Raw genomic sequence first — 19,429 nt, forward strand, 5'->3', positions numbered from 1 at the left:
CGGCTTCCATTCTTAAAAACATTTATTCCACTTTTCTAAGACAACAGCTCCACATTACTAAGGTAAACCTTTAGCCTTAGCCTCTCTTCATCTTTTCTTTTCTTCGCCTTTTTATTTTTTGATGTCACTCCTTTTCCTCAAACAGTAAGAGCTAAAGAAAGACAGGGTACCAAAGACTGAGGTCCCCACTTACATAAAGTTGTGGCCCAAAAGTAACAAACAGAAAATTTATTTTATTTTTGTTTATTTTTAGAGAGAGGAAGGCGGGGAGAACGAGCGGGGAACACTGATTGGTTGAGTCTCACAGGCACCCCAACCCCGGACGGGGCCTGCAACTAGGCATGTGCCTTGACCAGAGTCAAACAGGCAACCTTTTGCTTTGTGGGATGAAGCTCAACCAACTGAGCTGCACCAGCCAGGCTCAAACAGGAAATTTAAGTTTGAATTTATCTCACTGTCTTCGAGGGAGAAAGAAATGCTACTTTATAGTGATTTTCATTTTGGTTCCTGGAAATTCTTTTTTTCCTCTCTCTTTAAATTTTTTTTTAAAAATTTCATTTCTAGTTGACATGCAATATTATATTAGTTTCAGGTGGACAGTATATGGTTTAGATATTTATATAACTTACAAAGTGATCACCCTGATAAGTCTAGTACCTATCTAACACCATATATAGTTATTACAGTATTATTGACCATATTTCCTATGCTTTATTTATAAGAATACTTTATTCTTTATGAACACTTTCTCTATAAATGATCTATCGGCTTCAACAGGTTTGTTACATGTTTTGTAAGTCATATTCTACCACCATGAACTCTGGGGAACAAAGATTTTTGATGCAGGGGGTAAACCAAACTTCCAAGTTTAAACAATTCAACCATTTCATGCATTCAACAAATTGGGGGGGGGGGGGGTAAAAAGAATTTGCTTTAAAGAGCATATTCTCATCTTCTAAATCTGAAAAATCTTCTTTGATATGTAACTTCTGACTATTTCATGGATATTAGGGGACAAGGAGAGAGAAGAAATGAAAAAAATCCTCAGATAGTAAAGATTCTATATTGTACGGACATAATCTTTAAACAGCTAAAATCATGGCCTATCCTTCTCCTTCTAGATCCACATCTCCATTAGCAAAGCTCCATGGATCTTCTATTTTGGAGCAGCACCAGCTGGAGTACAGTAAGACTCTACTGAAGGATGAGGTATGTGAGCCTCTCCCTAGGGCAGCTCATAAGCTCTGGGCCAAAATGCTAGCCCACAGACAATGCTTTGAAAGAGGATGGCCTTGAGTTATGAAGGCTGACAGTGTATACCTCATAAAAGTCAATGGATAGTAATTGCTATATTGCAACAGTTTTTGAACAACCAAGTTGAAAGTAGCTGCGATAGGGAACAAAAGGGCCATGGAAAGTCACAGAATCTCTGTGGGTTTCTGGAAAAAAGAAGAGAAAGCTTAAGGGGATGTGAAAGGGGAGGTATAAATATAAAGAAGAAAATGGCACACCTGAAACAAATACAAAATTATATTGAATGTAAATTGCAATTGAAAAATAAAATTTAAAAAGAAAGAGGAAAAATGGCTACATAGCCACTGAGTTTCTTTTCCATTCATGAGTGCTCCCTGTAGGGCATGATCTGTATCTTGCAAAAAGTCAAGCTTTGGTAGTGGAGGGAGGCATGAAATTAGGATATAAGGGAGAGTCAGACAACTACAATCAGTGAGTCACTGAGGGTTCCAGAGGGAGGCATTATATTCAGAAGTGGGCAGGGAATAGGGGAGAAGAGGGATTGGATCAGGGACAGCTTTATGCAGAAAGTGGCTTTGAACTTGGTATTGAATTCTCTTTGATTTGCACATATTATGTACTACTAAGGGAGGCAGTTGATCTTCACTTTATTAATTTATTTAAAGGGGAAGAAATACGTCCCCAACTTATGATAAAAAATGGAGGCATAGGTAGATACTCTTTGCCTCCTCACACAACTAAAAGAAGGACAACAACAAACTTTAAAAAATAATAACAGAGCTGCCAGAAAAATCGAAATGTATGAAAGTCTGACAACCAAAGAGTTATAGAAGAAATATTCATCCAGACTGGGAGGTGAAGGCAGCAGCTGGCAGTCCCACATTTGTGTGCAGATAAACCTGGAGGAATACCTAGGGAGTGAGACAGACCATGAAACCCAGGGTTCCAGCATGGGGGGAAAAAGCCTCAAACCTCTGGTTGTAAAAACCTGTGAGGATTGCAGCAGCAGGAGAAACTCCCAATCTCATAGTAGAGTTCATTGGAAAGACCCACAGGGTCCTAGAATGCACACAAAACCATCCACCTGGGAATCAGCTCAGCGCCAGAAGGGCTCAATTTGCTTGTGGGTGGCAGGGGAAGTGACTGAAAGTGGGATGAGAGCTGAGCAAGCAGCATTGTTCCCTCTCAGACCCTTCCCCCATATACAGTGCCACAACCCAGTGACAAGTGTTGCTGTGCCCTGGCAAATACCTAAAGTTCCATCCCTTACAATGTAACAGCTGTGCCGAGACAAAGAAATATGGCCCAAATGAAAGAACATTTCAAAACTCCAAAAATAGAACTAAGCAAAGAAGAGATAGCCAACCTGTCAGATGCATAGTTCAAAACAGTGGAAATCAGGATGCTCACAGAAATGGTTGAATATGGGTGCAAAATAGAGGAAAAAGTGAAGGCTATGCAAAGTGAAATAAAGAAAAATATATAGGGAACCAACAGTTACAACAAGAAAACCAGGACTCAAATCAATGATTTGGATCAGAAGGAAGAAATAAACATTCAACCAGAGCACAGTGAAGAAACAAGATTAAAATGAGTATGGGAACTCATTTAAAAAAAAAAAATGAAGAGAGGCTTAGGAACCTCTGGGATAGTTTGAAACATTCCAACATCTAACTCATAGGGGTGCCAGGAGAAAAGGAAGAGCAAGAAATTCAAAACCTTCAAAGTTTGAAAAAATAATGAAGGAGAGCTTCCCCAATCCAGCAAGGGAAATAGACTTCCAGGAAGTCCAGGAAGCTCAGAGAGTCCCAAAGAAGTTGGACCCAAGGAAGCACACACCAAGGCACATCATAATTACATTACCCAAGATTAAAGACAAGAAGAGAATCTTAAAAGCAGCAAGAGAAAAGAAGACAGTTACCTAGAAAGGAGTTCCCATAAGGCTATTAGCTGATTTCTCAAAAGAAATCTTACAGTCAAGAAGGGGCTGGAAATAAGTGTTTGAAGTCATGAAAGGCAAGGACCTACATCCAAGATTGCTCTATCCAGCAAAGCTACTATCATTTAGAATGGAAGGGCAGATAAAGTGCTTCCCAGATAAGGTAAAGTTAAAGGAGTTCATCAACACCAAGCCCTTATTCTATGAAATGTTAAAAGGACTTATCTAAGAAAAAGATGATAAAAAATACAAACAGTAAAATGACAACGAACTCACAACTATCAAGAACTAAACCTAAAAACAAAACAAAACAAAACAAACTAAGCAAACAATTAGAACAGGAACAGAATCACAGAAATGGCGATCACATGGAGGGTAATCAATGGTGGAGGGAGGAGGAGAAGGGGGGAAAAGGTACAGGGAATAAGAAGCATAAATTATTGGTACAAAATAGACAGGGGGAGATTAAGAATAGTATGGGAAATGTAGAAGCAAAGAACTTATACGTACAACTCATGGACATGAACTAAGGGTGGGGAATGCTAGTAGGAGGGGGGTGCAGGGCGGAGGGGAATAAAGGGGAGAAAAAATGGGATAACTGTAATAGCATAATCAATAAAATATACTTTAGGAAATTTTGTTTAAGGGGTACATAGGCTTGTGGGAAAGTTATGGATATAATCTAGTAGTACTTTTTAAAAAATCACTTGAGAAAGTTCCAAACCAAAAACAATTAAAATGAGTCATTTACTAGGCAGAGGGGAACACTGTTTTGTCACAGCAGAGAACTCATTTAGACTTGCAGATGCTCATTGGTCACTTTTCTCAGTTTCTATAATAATCTTTTATTAAAGGCTCAGGGGAAGGAATACACAGAAATATGTTCCAAGTTTTGAGATAACACTACAGTTTTCTAGGTAATGGAAAGCCAAGTGGGAAAATTTATGAGGCAGAGTGATGAGGAACAAAAATGGAAAAGAGAAAAAGTGACGTGTGTTTTTAATAGCCTATGATTGATGCAGCGCCAGGACATGGGGACCTCGACGAGCTGCATCAGAATCATCGATTTAATGGGGCAGGGTGGGCAGGCTGTTAAAATCAGATCCCGGGCTTCCTGTCAAACTCACTAACTGGGCTGTCTGAGCTGGGGGCCGGCAAATTTGCATTTTCAGCAAAAACTTTAATAATTCTGATGCATAGCCAGAACCTCTCCCTGCAGTAGAATTTATACTATAAAAATGATAATGCCTGTTTTATGAGAATTAAAAGGACAGTTAAAAGTGATTCAGAGAGGGAAGAGTAAATTGTTAATTACTCAATTTGTTATGAATTTTTGTTTTGCTCCTTAAGACAACCTTATATTTTTGAGTAAGAATTTTCTATAATTCCCAGTGACTGTGTGCTAACACAGGCAGATTATGTCAAATATACTTTTATTTTTATTATTTAATTTTACATTTATATACTAAAGGAAAATATGTTTAAAAACTACGGCCAAATATTTAAATGGTTAACATTGGAAGCCTCCTTGTATCTCATATGTTCTCCCCTTCTGGGACTGAGGAGTTTATAATAAGAGTGGTGGTTTTCCATCTTATTTTTTTAATGTTATTTACTCTGCAGTCTGAACTGGTTTCGGTGGCTATGTAAAGGTTTATTATTCTTTCTAAAAAGGCGTATTGCATCTCAGTAATCTTTACTACCTTGGCAAGGACCTGCCTACAATGCTATTCAACCTACTAATTGCAGACTTTTAAGGCCTGTAAACAGAGTCGCTAGGCAATGCAATCACAGAGCTTTTTATAAGCAGGCAAACTGAATGCTGAAAAAAACGAAATCTTTAGCCATCATTGTAGACAATACAACTCTTTTATTTACTAACTTTTATATGAAAAATATTTACATTAAAAACCTTTAATTTTCTAATAAGGAAAATTTTTAGGATTTATCTAGCATTTAGGCATTTCGTGGACATGACACTTTGTTTTGCATATTACAAGGCTTCGACCTAAAATATCCTGACATCCCAGCAGAGTGGCATTTACTGCTTTCAGAATTAGAACCACCCATAGTCTAACCCGACAGAAACCCACCCTTTAACTTGAGTGAATAGCTGGAAAAACTTTGTCAGTCCCATTTGTAAGAATAAACATTTTAATACTACAATGTACTATAGAAATGACAAAATAAATTGCTCAGTACAAATAACAGAACCCTTTTGTTATTCAAAAACACTTCTTTACAAAGCATATGGTAATTCTATTCATGCTTTTTTATACCACCCCCACGTTATACAAAGGAGGCACAAAGAAGAAAGATCTCGTGCATGGTCACCAGTGGGCTGTGAACATGGCGGCCATGTTCTCCAACACAGACTGGATCTGCCTGCACTTGCCGTAGCTCCTTGTCTGGCAGCCCTAATCAGAATGAATTGGAGCCGCTTCTACCTATTTTGGTGTACTACGCAGAATTTATATTTTTATTGCCACTTTAATAGTAGGGGGAGAATAAAAATAGACTCTTTGAGTTAGCGGGCCCTTGCTCTAATTAAAGGGTCATAGGCTCTGCCATTGCTTACTTCATTTTTCATTTTCACCAATAACTTTATTGATTTGGATATTTTGAGTATATCAGCTGTCTCCCGCTATTGGCTTCTAGTGGGTGGAGGCCAGGGGTGCTGCTAAACATCTTCCAATGCATAACACAGCCCACAGCAAAGAATTATTTGGCCAAAATGTCAATAGTACCAAGAAACTTTGCAAACCACTTTTGACACATTTGATCAGTCACAAGCACCTTCTCCATACACTGTATAAATATTTTGCACTTCAGTTGCATTTTTACCCTTCTTGAAATAATAAAGCATAATACACTAAAAATGTTGCATATTTTCTTTATCTCCAATATTGAAATGGCTATACAAAAATTCACCAATTTTGATAAGGTTTTTGTAGATGCACACTATTATGACAGCTGTCACAATGCAATCTAACATAATTGTTTCAAGTGAAGTTAGACAACTAAACACTACTAGAGCTGTCATACAGAAAAAATGTAACGGACTTTTTGGCCAACCCAATACACTTAAATTAAAAAGAAGGAAAATGAAGGTTAATGGAAAAATAAGATGAAGTATGGTAAATGCCCAAAGCGTTCCCAGTATGTGTATGGTGAGGTATAAACATTTATTAGACATGGGCTGCAAATTTGGTCGAGATTTCCAGCAACTAATACAAAACAGAAGCACGATATTTTATTTGAATCTGTATCCATTGCTTAAAAAGAAACCACTGAGAAGCTTTTCTTTTAAGAAATTAACTGTGAGCCCTGGCTGGCATAGCTCAGTGGATTGAGCACGGGCTGGGAACCAAAGTGTCCCAGGTTCGATTCCCAGCCAGGGTACATGCCTGGGTTGCAGGCCATAACCCCCAGCAACCGCACATTGATGTTTCTCTCTCTCTCCCTCTCCCTCTCCCTCCCTCCCTCCCTTCCCTCTCTAAAAATAAATAAATAAAATCTTTAAAAAAAAAAAAGAAATTAACCGTGAAAGGAATCAAAGAAAAAATATGAAAGAATATAGAATTAAGAAAGGGTTTTTCAATTAGTGTATGTGTACATGTTTTTAGATAAAAGTAAAAATAAATTAGAAAAAAAGGAGTGAAGTTTAGGTATATTATGCTATTTAAAAGGCAGTGCTGAAACGTTGAATGTACACCCCTTTTCCTTAATTATACCAATTTTAAAAGTATGCCATTATTCATCTTTTTTTAATCCAATATTGACTTGCTTAGTAAAGTGAAAGACCTTTTGATAATCTGTTAGCTTTAATGCAGCTGCTTTATTATTTTGGATTGGAAAAGATATGACAAATGGAGTACAGCAGGGTCAGTCATATTTATTTTTTTATTTCTCTTTGTATGTAACTTTCTCTCACACACATGTATTTAGCAGATAGCAACAGGTATCTAAGTTTGCAAATAGAAGCAACATGCATCAAAATAATTGGTGCATAAAAAGAAATACTGATTTGGTCAATAGTTAGATGATGTGTTCTGTGCAGTCTGACACTGGGCAAAGAGCGGGGGTTCTAGCCTAAAGGATTATTGATTTAAACTCAGGGGCCCGTTTTGCTTTTCTCCCTTTCCTGTTCTGTTTTTATTTGGCTCTTCTAACTTTTTGTTTGTTTATTTTCATGTTATTTTTTAAATTGCATATATTTGAGGTGTACAACATGATGTTTTGATCATATACATAGTGAAATAATTACTACAGTCCAGCTAATTAACATATCCGTCTCCTCACATATGTACCTTTTTGTGCGTGTGTGCGGAGAACTCCTGAGATCAACTCTCTTAGCAAATATTCAGTATACAATAAGTATTAAAATGACTCATGTGCTTTTAATGTTAATTTGTCTAAAAGTTTAAGGCATTTACACACATACTCCCACTTTTCCTTCAGTACAGCAATCAAGGATGACTTTAAGTGTTACTGGATCCACAAATATGTGCAAATAATGTGCACATAACTTTTGGAGCATAAAAACGTATATCAGTGGACAAATAAAGACAGTGACTCACTGACATCAACAAGCCATTGGGTCACCACAAGTCCAAAGGCCACTGTGGTTAAGTGGGATTAAAGTAACAAATGACCCCTTTTCTCTTCCTCCTCCCTGGCCAATCCAGACAGGTTGAAAATACCCTGTATCCAAAAAGTTTGGTTCAGAGAATATGGGTTGATGTGCCCAAGGGCCTGCTGTGAACTGTTTCAAGTAAGAAATTGATCTTGGTCTAGACAAGCTTTCTTTTGTTTCTTTTACTTCTTGGAGTATTCAACAGATTTTTTTTGTTATATCAGTTCAAAAAGACTAACTGTCATTGCTATTATGAACTTATTATTTTAACAAAAAATATCACAGCTTCCCTTTCTTTTACTTATATCTGCTGTGTAAAATACCTTTTATTTTTTGTCCTAGAAGTTGTTATTAAAAAAGATGACTTAAGTGAAAGTTTGTAAAACATATAATATAGAAAACTTGAGTTTTGTCCACATCTTGCTTTCTAATGTTTCAATCTCCTGGAAGGACAGAGAGCCAGAGTAGGTCTTGGGCTCGCAGTTCTATTTTAACCTGAAGCTAGCTTCAAAACTTCATATAACAAGAATAATGATACAGCCTTTGTAGCAATTTATGGTTTTAAAATGCATTCTCAGTTATCTCAGTTGAGTCAACATTCCACAGATGTTCATTGATCATAGACTAAGTGCTAGGCAGTTAGGCAGGGCAGCTGTTGTTATCCCGTTTGAGAAAGCAAATACTCACAGATGTTCAGTGACGTGGCCAGGATTATGCAACTACCAAGTGGTGAGTCTGGGAACTGAACCTGGGCTTCTTGCTGAGAGGCGGGGTAGTGCCACACTACTCTGGTTTAGACTCCAGCTCTGCCACGTACTTGCTGTTTAACCTGAGTGAGTTACTTAACCTCTCTGTGTTGTGGTTTTTTGTGAGAGTAAGAGTATCCATAACGCATTTAGAACAGTGCCTGGTAAGTGGTAAGCACTATGTTGAGCTGTTATCATTATCTGGTGTTTAGTCCAGTGTACTTGTCTGTGTTATGCTGCCTGTGGCCCTACATAGGTTGGTAGACTATTTCCTCCTTTATTTCCAGTGGAACTTTTCCTGTATTTCAGAACAGGAAACTCCATTTGGCAAAACCACTATACATCTGTCCTTTGGCCTATATGTCCAAAACTGTCTATTGGGAATATCAGAACTTTTAAAAACCACTCCCAACTTTATACTCTGGTTTTTTAGAACACAAAGAAATGAAACCCATCCATTATGTGAAGCTCTTTGAAGAAAGGTCTACTTAAATCTTTGTAAAATATAATTGCAAAAAAAAATTTTAAGAACAGCTTGGAAGGATTTCATGATTTTTCCTACATATGCATGAACACTAGTGTAATCTGCAGCTTCTGAAAGTTGTGCAACAGTTTCTGTGATCCCTCTGAAGCTACCTGGTGAATAATTCAACATGTCTAACAATTGAACATCTACAAGATATTCTTTACTAAAAGCTCTTCAATTAACACAAGCAAATTTTAATGTTATTATTTTTAAGTGGTCCTGGAAGAAAACACTTTTGAATAAACTCATAAATCACACGAATATTTGCTAATAATATCTATTTTTATAGATAAGTTATCTTATTCAAAGTAGAGAGGTTTACTTAATCCAAGATACAAAAATTGAAAGCTAAACAGTGGAAGACCTAGTTTTCTTCTCTTTGTAATAGAATAATCTTTATTTTTGTTAGGTATACTTTGATTTGTTGAATCCAAGACAAATTAATGATCGCACTTTATTATGAATTTTCATCTTGCAGAGTTTAAACATCTTCCAGAATCTAAACAAACGCCAATTTGAAACAGTTATTCATTTGTTTGAAGTTGCAATAGTAGCAACTGACCTGGCTTTATACTACAAGTAAGTGTATAACTTCCTTATATCTGTGTGGTTCTGCCTTCCATAAATGATCCATGACATTGAACTTGAAAGGGATTTATTCACACACACATTTATTCATTTTCCTTTTGGATTATTAATAGAATACCTTCAAGATGTCCGGTAGTAAACTTACTAGACATCTGGAAGTAGTTTATTATCTGAAGAAGTTTGAGTTGAAGAATATCCAGCAAGGTTGGTGCTGAATACTGTGGCAGAAGAGTGATACCACCAAATCTCATGAGGTGACTTTTTGCCCTGGTGAACCCACCATGGTCAGGACTCTGACATTTGATCCTGTCAGCGTCAGGGAGATGAACAATCGTGGTGACACTGATGAGCGCTAACCAAACTCTTAGAATGCTGAGTTATATACAGCAGAGTGCTGGCTTATTTAGAATAATAATTACGTAGGTCCAGATGCTTCTCGTCAGTGAATAAAGCTGCTTGTTGAAAGTGGTTTACAACAATGTGAAAAGTTATAGGATCCAAACATTCATAATGTGGACAGGCAGTATCAAATTGTGCCTCCCCAACCCTTCTTAATTAAAAATTTAATTATTAAATAAATCATACATGAAGACAGGTACTTAGAATGATATAATTGATGTCCAAATATCCATAACTCAGATTCAACAAATGCTAAGATTTGCCACACCTGTCTTAGATCTCTTCTTTTTTAAGGACGAAATAAGTGATGGAAGTGAGGCATCCTACCCCACACCAACCCACCAGGAAAGACCCTTCCCTTCACCCTCACAGACGTTACCATCCATCCTTTCCATCTGTGTTTTTATATGTGATTGTGAAGTGCTTTAAAATTTTCCATAAATGGCACCATACTGTACATACCTTTCTGCAACTTGCTTATTCTCTTTATTTTTTAAAATATATTTTATTATGCTTTTAGTTGTCTCAATTTTCCCCCAATGCCCCCCCTACTTAGTACCCCTATTCCCTCCAGTAATCCCCCCTTAGTTCATGTCCATGGGTCATGCAAATAAGTTCTTTGGTTATTCCATTTCCTATACTGTTCTTAACATATCCCTATTTTATACCTACCAGTTTGTACTTCTTAATCCCTGAAACCTTTTCCCCTATTCTTCCCCTTCCCCCTCCCAGCTGATAACCCTCCAAATGAGCTCCCTATCTATGATTCTGTTCCTGTTCTGCTTGTTGCTTAGTTTTGTTTTGTTGGTTTTTTTTAGATTCAATTGTTGGTAGTTGTGAATTTTATTGCCATTTTAATGTTCATAGTTTTGATCTTCTTTTTCTTATATAATTCCCTTTAGCATTTCATATAATAACGGCTTGGTGATGATGAACTCCTTTAGTTTTACCTTTTGTTTGCCCTTCAATTCTAAATGATAGCTTTTCTGGACAGAGTAATCTAGGTTGTAGTAGTCTAGGTTCAAGAATCTATGAATGTTGCTTTTCATCACTTTGAATACTTCTCACTAATCCCTTCTTACCTGCAAAGTTTCTTTTGAGAAAACGGCTCAGGGTCTTATGGGAACTCCTTTGTAGATAACTTTCTGCTTTTCTCTTACTGCTTTGACTCTCTCTTACCCTGCTTGGTGTGGCTCGCTGAATTGAGTGCTGGGCTGCAAACCAAAGGGTCAGCAGCTCAATTCCTAGTCAGGGCACAGGCCTGGGTTGCAGGCCAGGTCTCCACTGAGGAGTGCATGAGAAGCAACCACACGTTGATGTTTCTCTCCCCCTCTTTCTCCCTCCCTTCCCCTCTGTCTAAACATAAATAAATAAAATCTTTACAAAAAAAGATTCTCTATCTTTAACCTTTGGCATTTTAATTATGATGTGTCTTGGTGTTGTCTTTGGGTCCAACTTGTTTGGAACTCTGTGCCTCCTGGACTATTATATTTCTATTTCCTTCACCAAATTAGGGAAGGTTTCTTTTATCATTTTTTCAAGTAACTTTTCAATTTCTTGCTCTTCCTCTTCTCCTTCTGGTACCCTATGATTTGAATATTGGTATGTTTGAAGATATCCCAGAGGTTTGTAGCCTATCCTCATTTTTTTCAATTCTTTTTTCTTCTTGTTGTTCTGATTGAATGCTTTTTTCTTCCTTATGTTCCATATTGTTGATTTGATTCTTGGCTTCATCCCCTCCACTGTTGGTTCCCTGTAGGTTTTTCTTTATTTCACTTAATGTAACCTTCATTTCTGCCAGGGTGTTTTTTTACGCTGTTGAAGTACCTATTGTGTTCCTTGAACATCCTGATAACCAGTGTTTTGAACTCTTCTTCTAGTAGGTTGCTTATCGCCATTTCATTTACTTCTTTTTCTAGAATTTTGTTCAATTCTTTTATTTGGGTCCTATTTCTTTGTCTCCTCATTTTGGCAGCCTCCCTGTGTTTGTTTCTATGTATTAGGTAGAGCTGCTTTGACTCCCTGTCTTAGTAGCATGGCCTATTGTAGAAAAGGCATCTATAAGTTGTATGGGGCAGAGCCTTAGCTAATGGCCAGGATGGGGCAACCTGTGTCACCACTCTGTGGCTCTGTGTGGGGGAGGACTCAGAGAGGGCACAATGCCACTGCTTGACCTCTGGAGTTTTGCCTGGTGGAGGAAGCTGTCTCCTGGCACTTGCTGTGTTGCCAGTCACTTCAGTTTCTCCCTGTATGCTACTGGTACCCTACCAGCTGTTGCCCTGGTGCTGAATTCCAGAGTGGGTGGGTCTGTGTGAGTCCACATTCGGCTGTGAGCCCTTTAAGGGGACTCTCTTGAGACTCCTGCAGTTTCTTCCACCACCCCAACCCTCATTGGTTTTTATAGTCAGAAGTTATGGGAACTTAATCTTCCTAGCTCTGGAACCCTGGGCCAAGTGATCTGGTCTGGGGCTGTATCCCTTACCCCCAAGGTATCCTCCTGATTTTTACACTCCACATGTGCCTGTGGGAGAGCCCATTCTGTGTCTCCATGCCTCTCCATGCCACTCCTCATCTCCATACTTCTCTGTACCTCTCCACCTTCCCACACCTCTCTACACAGCTCTGTATCTCTGCATCTCTGCCCCTCCTAACCATCTGGATGAATGTGGCTTCTTTAAATCCTTGGGTGTCAGACTTCCATACAGCTTGATTTTCTGATAACTCTGGGTGATATTTGTTTTGTAATATAGTTATAATTTTTGCTGTACCTGTGCAGGGAGGTGAGGCATGTTTACCTAAGCCTCCCCCTTGACTGGAAGTCCCAACCTGCTTTTCTCATGCAACATTTTCTTTTAAAGATTTACTTTGGTGCCCCAGCTGGGTGGCTCAGTTGATTGGAACATTGTCCCATACACTGAAAGGTTGCGGGTTTGATCCCCAGTCAGGGCACATACCTAGATTGCAGATTTGATCTTTGGTTGGGGGGTTGTCCAGGAGGCAACTGATTGATGTTTCTCTCTCTTGAAAATTAATAAACATATCTTTGGGTGAGGATTAAAAATAAGAAATAAAAATAAAGATTTACCTTGGTGGTAAATGGAGATCTGGTTCATTTGTTTTCACTGTATACTCAGCTGTATATATATACTATAATTAATTTAGTCATTCTATTCATGGACATTTAGATTATTTTGAATTTTTCAGAATTGCCCACAATACTACATTGTATGTTCATATATATATATATATATATATATATGAAAGTTTCCTCTAAACTCTCCCTAGAAATGAGATTGCTATAGGGTTGTTTGGATAGCTTCAATTTGACACCACATTGTGTTCACACAAGTTGGCCCAACAGAGCTTACACAGTAAGATGATTTAACTGAATAATACAGTGTGGATAAAGCTTGTCCCAGATACAGTCATGCAAATATGATATACTTTTATGCACAGATAGATTATAAAATGTAACTTCTTAACTTGGGGTCCATACCAGCAAGAGTCATTAGGTAGAGGTGTTCAGGAGATCTGAGAAGCACATGAGAGACACCTTTTTATCTCTGGTTTTATATGTTATATATTTAAAAAGCACAGCTGTATCATTTTGTAGGAAGAGAACCATGTTTCAAAAAATTGTTAATGCTTGTGAAAAAATGGAAGCTGAAGAAGAGGCCATCAAATATGTAACCAGTAATCCAACCAAAAAACAGATTATCATGTAAGTAGTCATCTATTCCTCTTCTGGCAAAAACAGCCTATTTTGAATTTCTTTCTATATTAACAATTTTTGTTGTCTTCCAAAGGGCAATGATGATGACTGCATGTGACCTGTCAGCTGTAACCAAACCCTGGGAGGTACAAAGTCAGGTGAATAAACTTGTTTCCTTTTCTGTCACAGTCTCAGGTACTGCCTAAGTCCCATATAGAAGTGAACATGAGGATATCTGGCAGCCTCTGAGTTTTATTACAGCTATCACTTATATGACTATATATTTTATAAGCAATGATCTGTCATTACCCTGGACTGGTTCTTTCAAACAATCAGTTTAGAGTTTAGAAGGACAGAGGAACTTGAGAAGTTAAGACAAAAATAAAATATTCCCTGTTAGGGTTCTGTTCGTGAAGAAAGGCAAATAGCTGTCAAGAGCTCACTAAGGTCAGAAAAACAGCACGTCTTTTTGGTCAGGTCCCAGAACGAAACAAATAGAAGAGATATTGGAAAGAAAATGCTTTCTTGAAAGAATTCCTTACCACTGAACAGGCTGTAAAGAGTTTATGTATAATTATTCAGGGGTTGTGTGATTTTCTTTTTAACAGAGACAATAAATCAGAACAAGGATGAATCACTAGTGCTTTTGCTCCTAAAATCTCTTCTTCAATGTGCAACCTCCCTTCTTTATTAAACTTTACTTTTGTCTCCCTGATCCATAGTACTTCATATTACTTGTATAGCAATAACCACACTGTTAACACGACAATCTTCACTACAACTGTGAGCATCTTAAAGAAAAATGTCACATCTTATTCTTCTCAGCAAGCCTGACTCATGCCAATGTGAAACAGCTAGTGGATGTTCAATAAACTTGATATTGGGTTTTTAAAAACTATATACATTACCCCTCAAATATCTATACACTGTAATCAAGTAAAGCTGTGTTCTAGTCTCTGTGTGCATATGTGTGAGTGCTTGTGTGTACTGCACATGCAGATGTATGCTAGATGCTGATAGATAGGCAGAACAAAAGAAGGACTTGGGAGGCTTTAGAGCTTAAAGCATAATATAATGGAGTTAAACATCTTCCCGTCTCCCCTTTTTTGTTGAGAGGCAGTGGCAATAGCAAACAGGAGGTTGGCCCTCCCAGAATGACTCTGGAACTGGTAGTAGAAATTCCCTTTCCCATTTCAATATAATCTGTAAATGATATCTTTTTAAAACCACAGAGCATACAGTATGACAATACCACAAACATTAACTATAAACCCTATCCTTAAATGTCATGTATACTAATCCAATGCAAATTCTCCATTAGTAAGTTGCTTTCATGAACCAAGTCTTTCTCATTTGCAGGTAGCACTTCTTGTAGCAAGTGAATTTTGGGAACAAGGAGACCTGGAGAGAACGGTGCTGCAGCAACAGCCTATTGTAAAGACCCTGACATAAACACACACTGCTTATTAAAAAGTATTGATACAGCCCTGGCTGGCGTAGCTCAGTGGATTGAGAGTGGGCTGCGAACCAGGCATCGTGGGTTCGATTCCCAGTCAGGGCACATGCCTGGGTTGCAGGCCATGGCCCCCAGCAACCGCACATTGATGTCTCTCTCTCTCTCTCTCTCTCTCTCTCTCTCTCTCTCTCTCTCCCCCTCTTCCCTCTATCAAAATAACTAAATAAAATCTTTAAAAAAAAAGTATCAATACAAATCAGTCTATTTTGTTCACTGAACCTTAGAAAACTATCTTTAAGGGATTTATTTTTTTTCCTAGCCTATGATGGACAGAAACAAAAAAGATGAACTACCTAAACTTCAAGTTGGATTTATTGATTTTGTTTGTACTTTTGTATACAAGGTAAGTAAACAAATTGATTTTTTTGAGTGAAATACATTATCATCTGGACGAGAATTTTTCTTTCAAACTTATTTCTCCAAAGTAGTTTGAGGTATTATCCTGATCTCTCATTCAGGAGTGAAATAAAAGGAGAAAGGACTCGGGGGAGAGCAAATTGAACAGGCTGCTTTAAGCAGGCAGGAAAGACAGTATCCGTCCAATTCCATTTCCAAGGCCCTGAATTAAGTCCAACTCAGCAGCTCTGAGCTCGGCAACAAGGTCTTACAGCTCCTTTGCACATGAAAAGTGCTGAATATCAACCATATAATTTAAGTAGTTTTTGACCCCATTCTCTGTAGGAGTTTTCACGGTTTCACAAAGAAGTCACACCTATGCTGAATGGCCTTCAGAATAACAGGATGGAATGGAAATCCCTAGCCGATGAATATGATGCAAAGGTGAAGGTAACTGAAGAGGAGGCAGAAAAGCAGGAAGAGGGAAACACAATTGAAAAAGGTTAGATGGAATCTGTTTTTCCTTGTAAGCAGCCAGAAGTCAAGCTGAGCTTAATCTCACATGATGAAAGCATAAAAAGTAAATACAAACATTAAACTTGCTTTACTGCACACGGTCTGATAATTTTAAGAAGTTGGTTACTGTTTTTCACCAACCCTTAAAAACAAGACCTTCTGGGAATTGCCCATTCCGGTAGAAGGAGGGGTTGGGGCTAGGCTTCTTCATCCACTCTAGAAGGTGGCTCCTGAGGTACTTTGGCACAATACTACAATACTGAATTTGTAGAAGTAACAACCATAGCTTATGGTGGTGAAAACCATAGAATCAGTGGGACCAGGGTCACGTGAGAAAACAGTTTTTGTTCCAATGTTATGCATTCACTGTGAGACTTGGAGTAACTTGAACCTCTCTGAGCTTAATATTCTTCACTATATAATGAGGTTTTATAGATCTCCTCGAAGCCCTACATGTCAAGTAAAGCTGGCCAGTGGAATGAGGTGATTTGACAGGTACTCTAAGACTTTGCCTGTGCCTCCAATGTCTCTGTGGAGTGCTGTTTTTCCTGATGAAAGTTCTCCTAGGGGTCATTTACTTAGGTTGAACATTGTCAGAAAGTTTGTTAAGATGCTCAGGGTCAACTATTAGTTCATCAGATGTCTGAAAGTGTCACCTTTAAAGTGGAATGCTAATGTGATGACTTATTTTGTGTTGAGAGCTCAGCACTCAAAAAGTTTTGTTAAGAAATTCTTATTATTCCTGCCCTGGCTGGCGTGGCTTAGTGGACAGAGCATCAGCCTGAGAACCTAAGGGTTGCCAGTTCGATTCCCAGTCAGGGCACATTCCTGGGTTGCAGGCCAGGTCTTCAGTTGGGGATGTGCGAGAGGCAACCACACATTGATGTTTCTCTCCCTCTCTCTCTCCCTTCCCCTCTCTCTAAAAATAAATAAATAAAATCTTAAAAAAAAAGAAAGAAATTCTTATTGTTCCTGGCTGGTGTAGCTCAGTGGATTGAGTGCTGGCCTGTGAACCAAAGGGTCACTGATTTGATTCCCAGTCAGGGCACATGTCTGGGTTGCAGGCCAGATCCCCAGTTGGGGATGTACAAGAGGCAACCACACATTGATGTTTCTCTCCCTCTCTCTGTCTCCCCCTCCCCTCTCTCTAAAAATAAATAAATAAAATCTTAAAAAGAATTCTTACTGTTGAACAAAGAAATCATCTCTATCTGGAAAGATCCTGCAAAATTAGATATAACATTCCTTTTAGATGGTTCTATTGTGTTTAGTGGGATTTGAAAGCCTTCATAGAGAAAGTATTTTGCTTAAGAGGTTAAGGATATCCTTCAACAGAATAAGAATAGGAGTTTCTCACTCCTTGATATCCATTCACTTATGTACCTACTGGGCATGTGTTCTGTACAAGGCCCTCTGTTATGCAGGCCCTGGGGAAAGATGGGGCCCTTATCTCGCAGAGTTTACCATCTGGTGAGGCAGCTCGATATTAAAACAGTAAATGAACGATTGATTATCTATCAGAGGAAGCATGAAGTGTGAACCTGGGGCATCAGGGAAGACTTTCTGGAAGAAGGATGCTAAGGCTAAGCTCTCAACACATTAGGCTTTGGCTAAGCAAGAAAGGAGGAGGGTCTGGGAGGGAGGGAAAGAAGAAAATATGTACAAAGGCCTTGAAGTGACCTTAAGGGGTGGTGTAGCTGGAAGCTAGAAAGCAATGCAGGCAAAGTACCAGAGGAAGCTGGTACTCATCTGGCAATGCAGGCAGCTCTGCCAGATTATGTGTTGCCTTGATGGCCTTGCTAAGGATCTGTCCTCCACAGAGCAATGGGAAGTCATTAAAGGATTTAAACAGGAAAACAGTAAGATCTAATTTTCACTTCAAAAAGATAAACAAAAGTGGTAATTTTACTGAGCAAATGACGGCAAAGATATTTCTTAGTATAACTAAATTTAATCTTTGCCTCAAATTTATGATGAACAGGATATCAGGTCCTTTAAGTGGCTCCTGACATTTCCTTTTAGTATTCAGTATATTGGATCTTCTACACTTTATGTGCATAAAAAATTACTTCTGAATTTTTTTCCAATTACATTGAGAAGTCTCCGTGAACTAGGAGCATCATTTTATATCTCCAAGCAACAAGCTTTGTGCCTGGTACAAAGCAACAACTCTGATTCCCAGATTGTGTAGTTCAGTGGTTCTCTGGAGAAACAGATGTCATAAATGGCTAATCATTTATTAGATTCTATTTTTAAGTGGACCAATTCTGAATATGACTTCAAATTTTTAAATGGTCAAGCCCTTAGTATTTGCTGTAAGTTAAAACTACTAATTAGGCTATAAAGTTGATACTAATATTAACAGAGTGTTAGAATAAAAACACTGTACACCCATAGACTCCCAATAACACTGCTTTTCTCCTTTTTACTAGTTGCGGAAGATACAGGAGGTGGTGCTGACGACAAAAAGTCCAAAACTTGTCTAATGTTGTAATGTGCTCCAACTGGTCTAAATTTCAAATATTGTTTATACTTTAGAAGAAAAACAGAAAACATTCAAAGGAACTTCAGTGAATTTCATTCAGCAAACCATGAAGTAACATAGTAAGAGGTGCTTCAGAAAACTTACCATTGTAACTATTAAGAGAAAATACACTGCTAGCCTGAAAACCCTGAGGGTAAAATGAAGTTCCACAGAAGTGCAAAATAAGATGAAAATAAGTGCATTTTGAAGTGCCAATTTGTTTCAGATTAAAAATATATAATCCTGAAACTAGTCACCAATTGTTTTTTTTTTAAGTTCTTATTAATTATATTCATTTGCTAGGGCTACCATGACAGAATACTGCAGACTGGGTGGCTTAAACAGAGATTGATTTTCTCACCATTCTGGAGGCCAGAGGACAAGATCAAGATGTTGGCAGGATTTGGTTTCTTGCAAGGCTTCTCTCTCCTTGGTTTGTAGATGGCCAGCCTCCCCCTGTGTCTCTACATGGTCTTCCCTCCTGTATGTCTATATCCTAATCTCTCCTAAAAACAGTCATATCAAATTAGGGCCCACTCACAGACCTTGTATTAATTATCTCTTTACACTATCTCCAAATACAGTCACACTGGGGTATTAGGTGTTTCTATTTCAACATCACTTTAAGGGGGGACACAATTCAACCCACTGCATTAATAATTGTGATTTATATACTCAAATCCCTCCCTGAACTAAAAATATCTCATCATTATGTCTTATTTTAAGAATAAATATAG

General features: G+C 38.1%; 1 protein-coding gene across 1 annotated transcript in view; it reads left to right on the plus strand.

The window, feature by feature from the left end:
* The window catches only part of PDE6C (phosphodiesterase 6C), a 42,197-nt gene extending 22,768 nt beyond the window's left edge, over positions 1-19,429 (plus strand). The window contains 8 exon segments of the mRNA XM_028512910.2: positions 1,122-1,209; positions 9,580-9,680; positions 13,702-13,809; positions 13,895-13,958; positions 15,160-15,234; positions 15,576-15,659; positions 15,998-16,154; positions 18,601-19,429. Of these exon segments, the coding sequence (XP_028368711.1) occupies positions 1,122-1,209; positions 9,580-9,680; positions 13,702-13,809; positions 13,895-13,958; positions 15,160-15,234; positions 15,576-15,659; positions 15,998-16,154; positions 18,601-18,662 (739 nt within the window). The 3' untranslated portion in view covers positions 18,663-19,429.

This window comes from Phyllostomus discolor, chromosome 5 (genome assembly GCF_004126475.2).
Source record: "Phyllostomus discolor isolate MPI-MPIP mPhyDis1 chromosome 5, mPhyDis1.pri.v3, whole genome shotgun sequence".
In the NCBI taxonomy this organism is placed as follows: Eukaryota; Metazoa; Chordata; class Mammalia; order Chiroptera; family Phyllostomidae; genus Phyllostomus; species Phyllostomus discolor.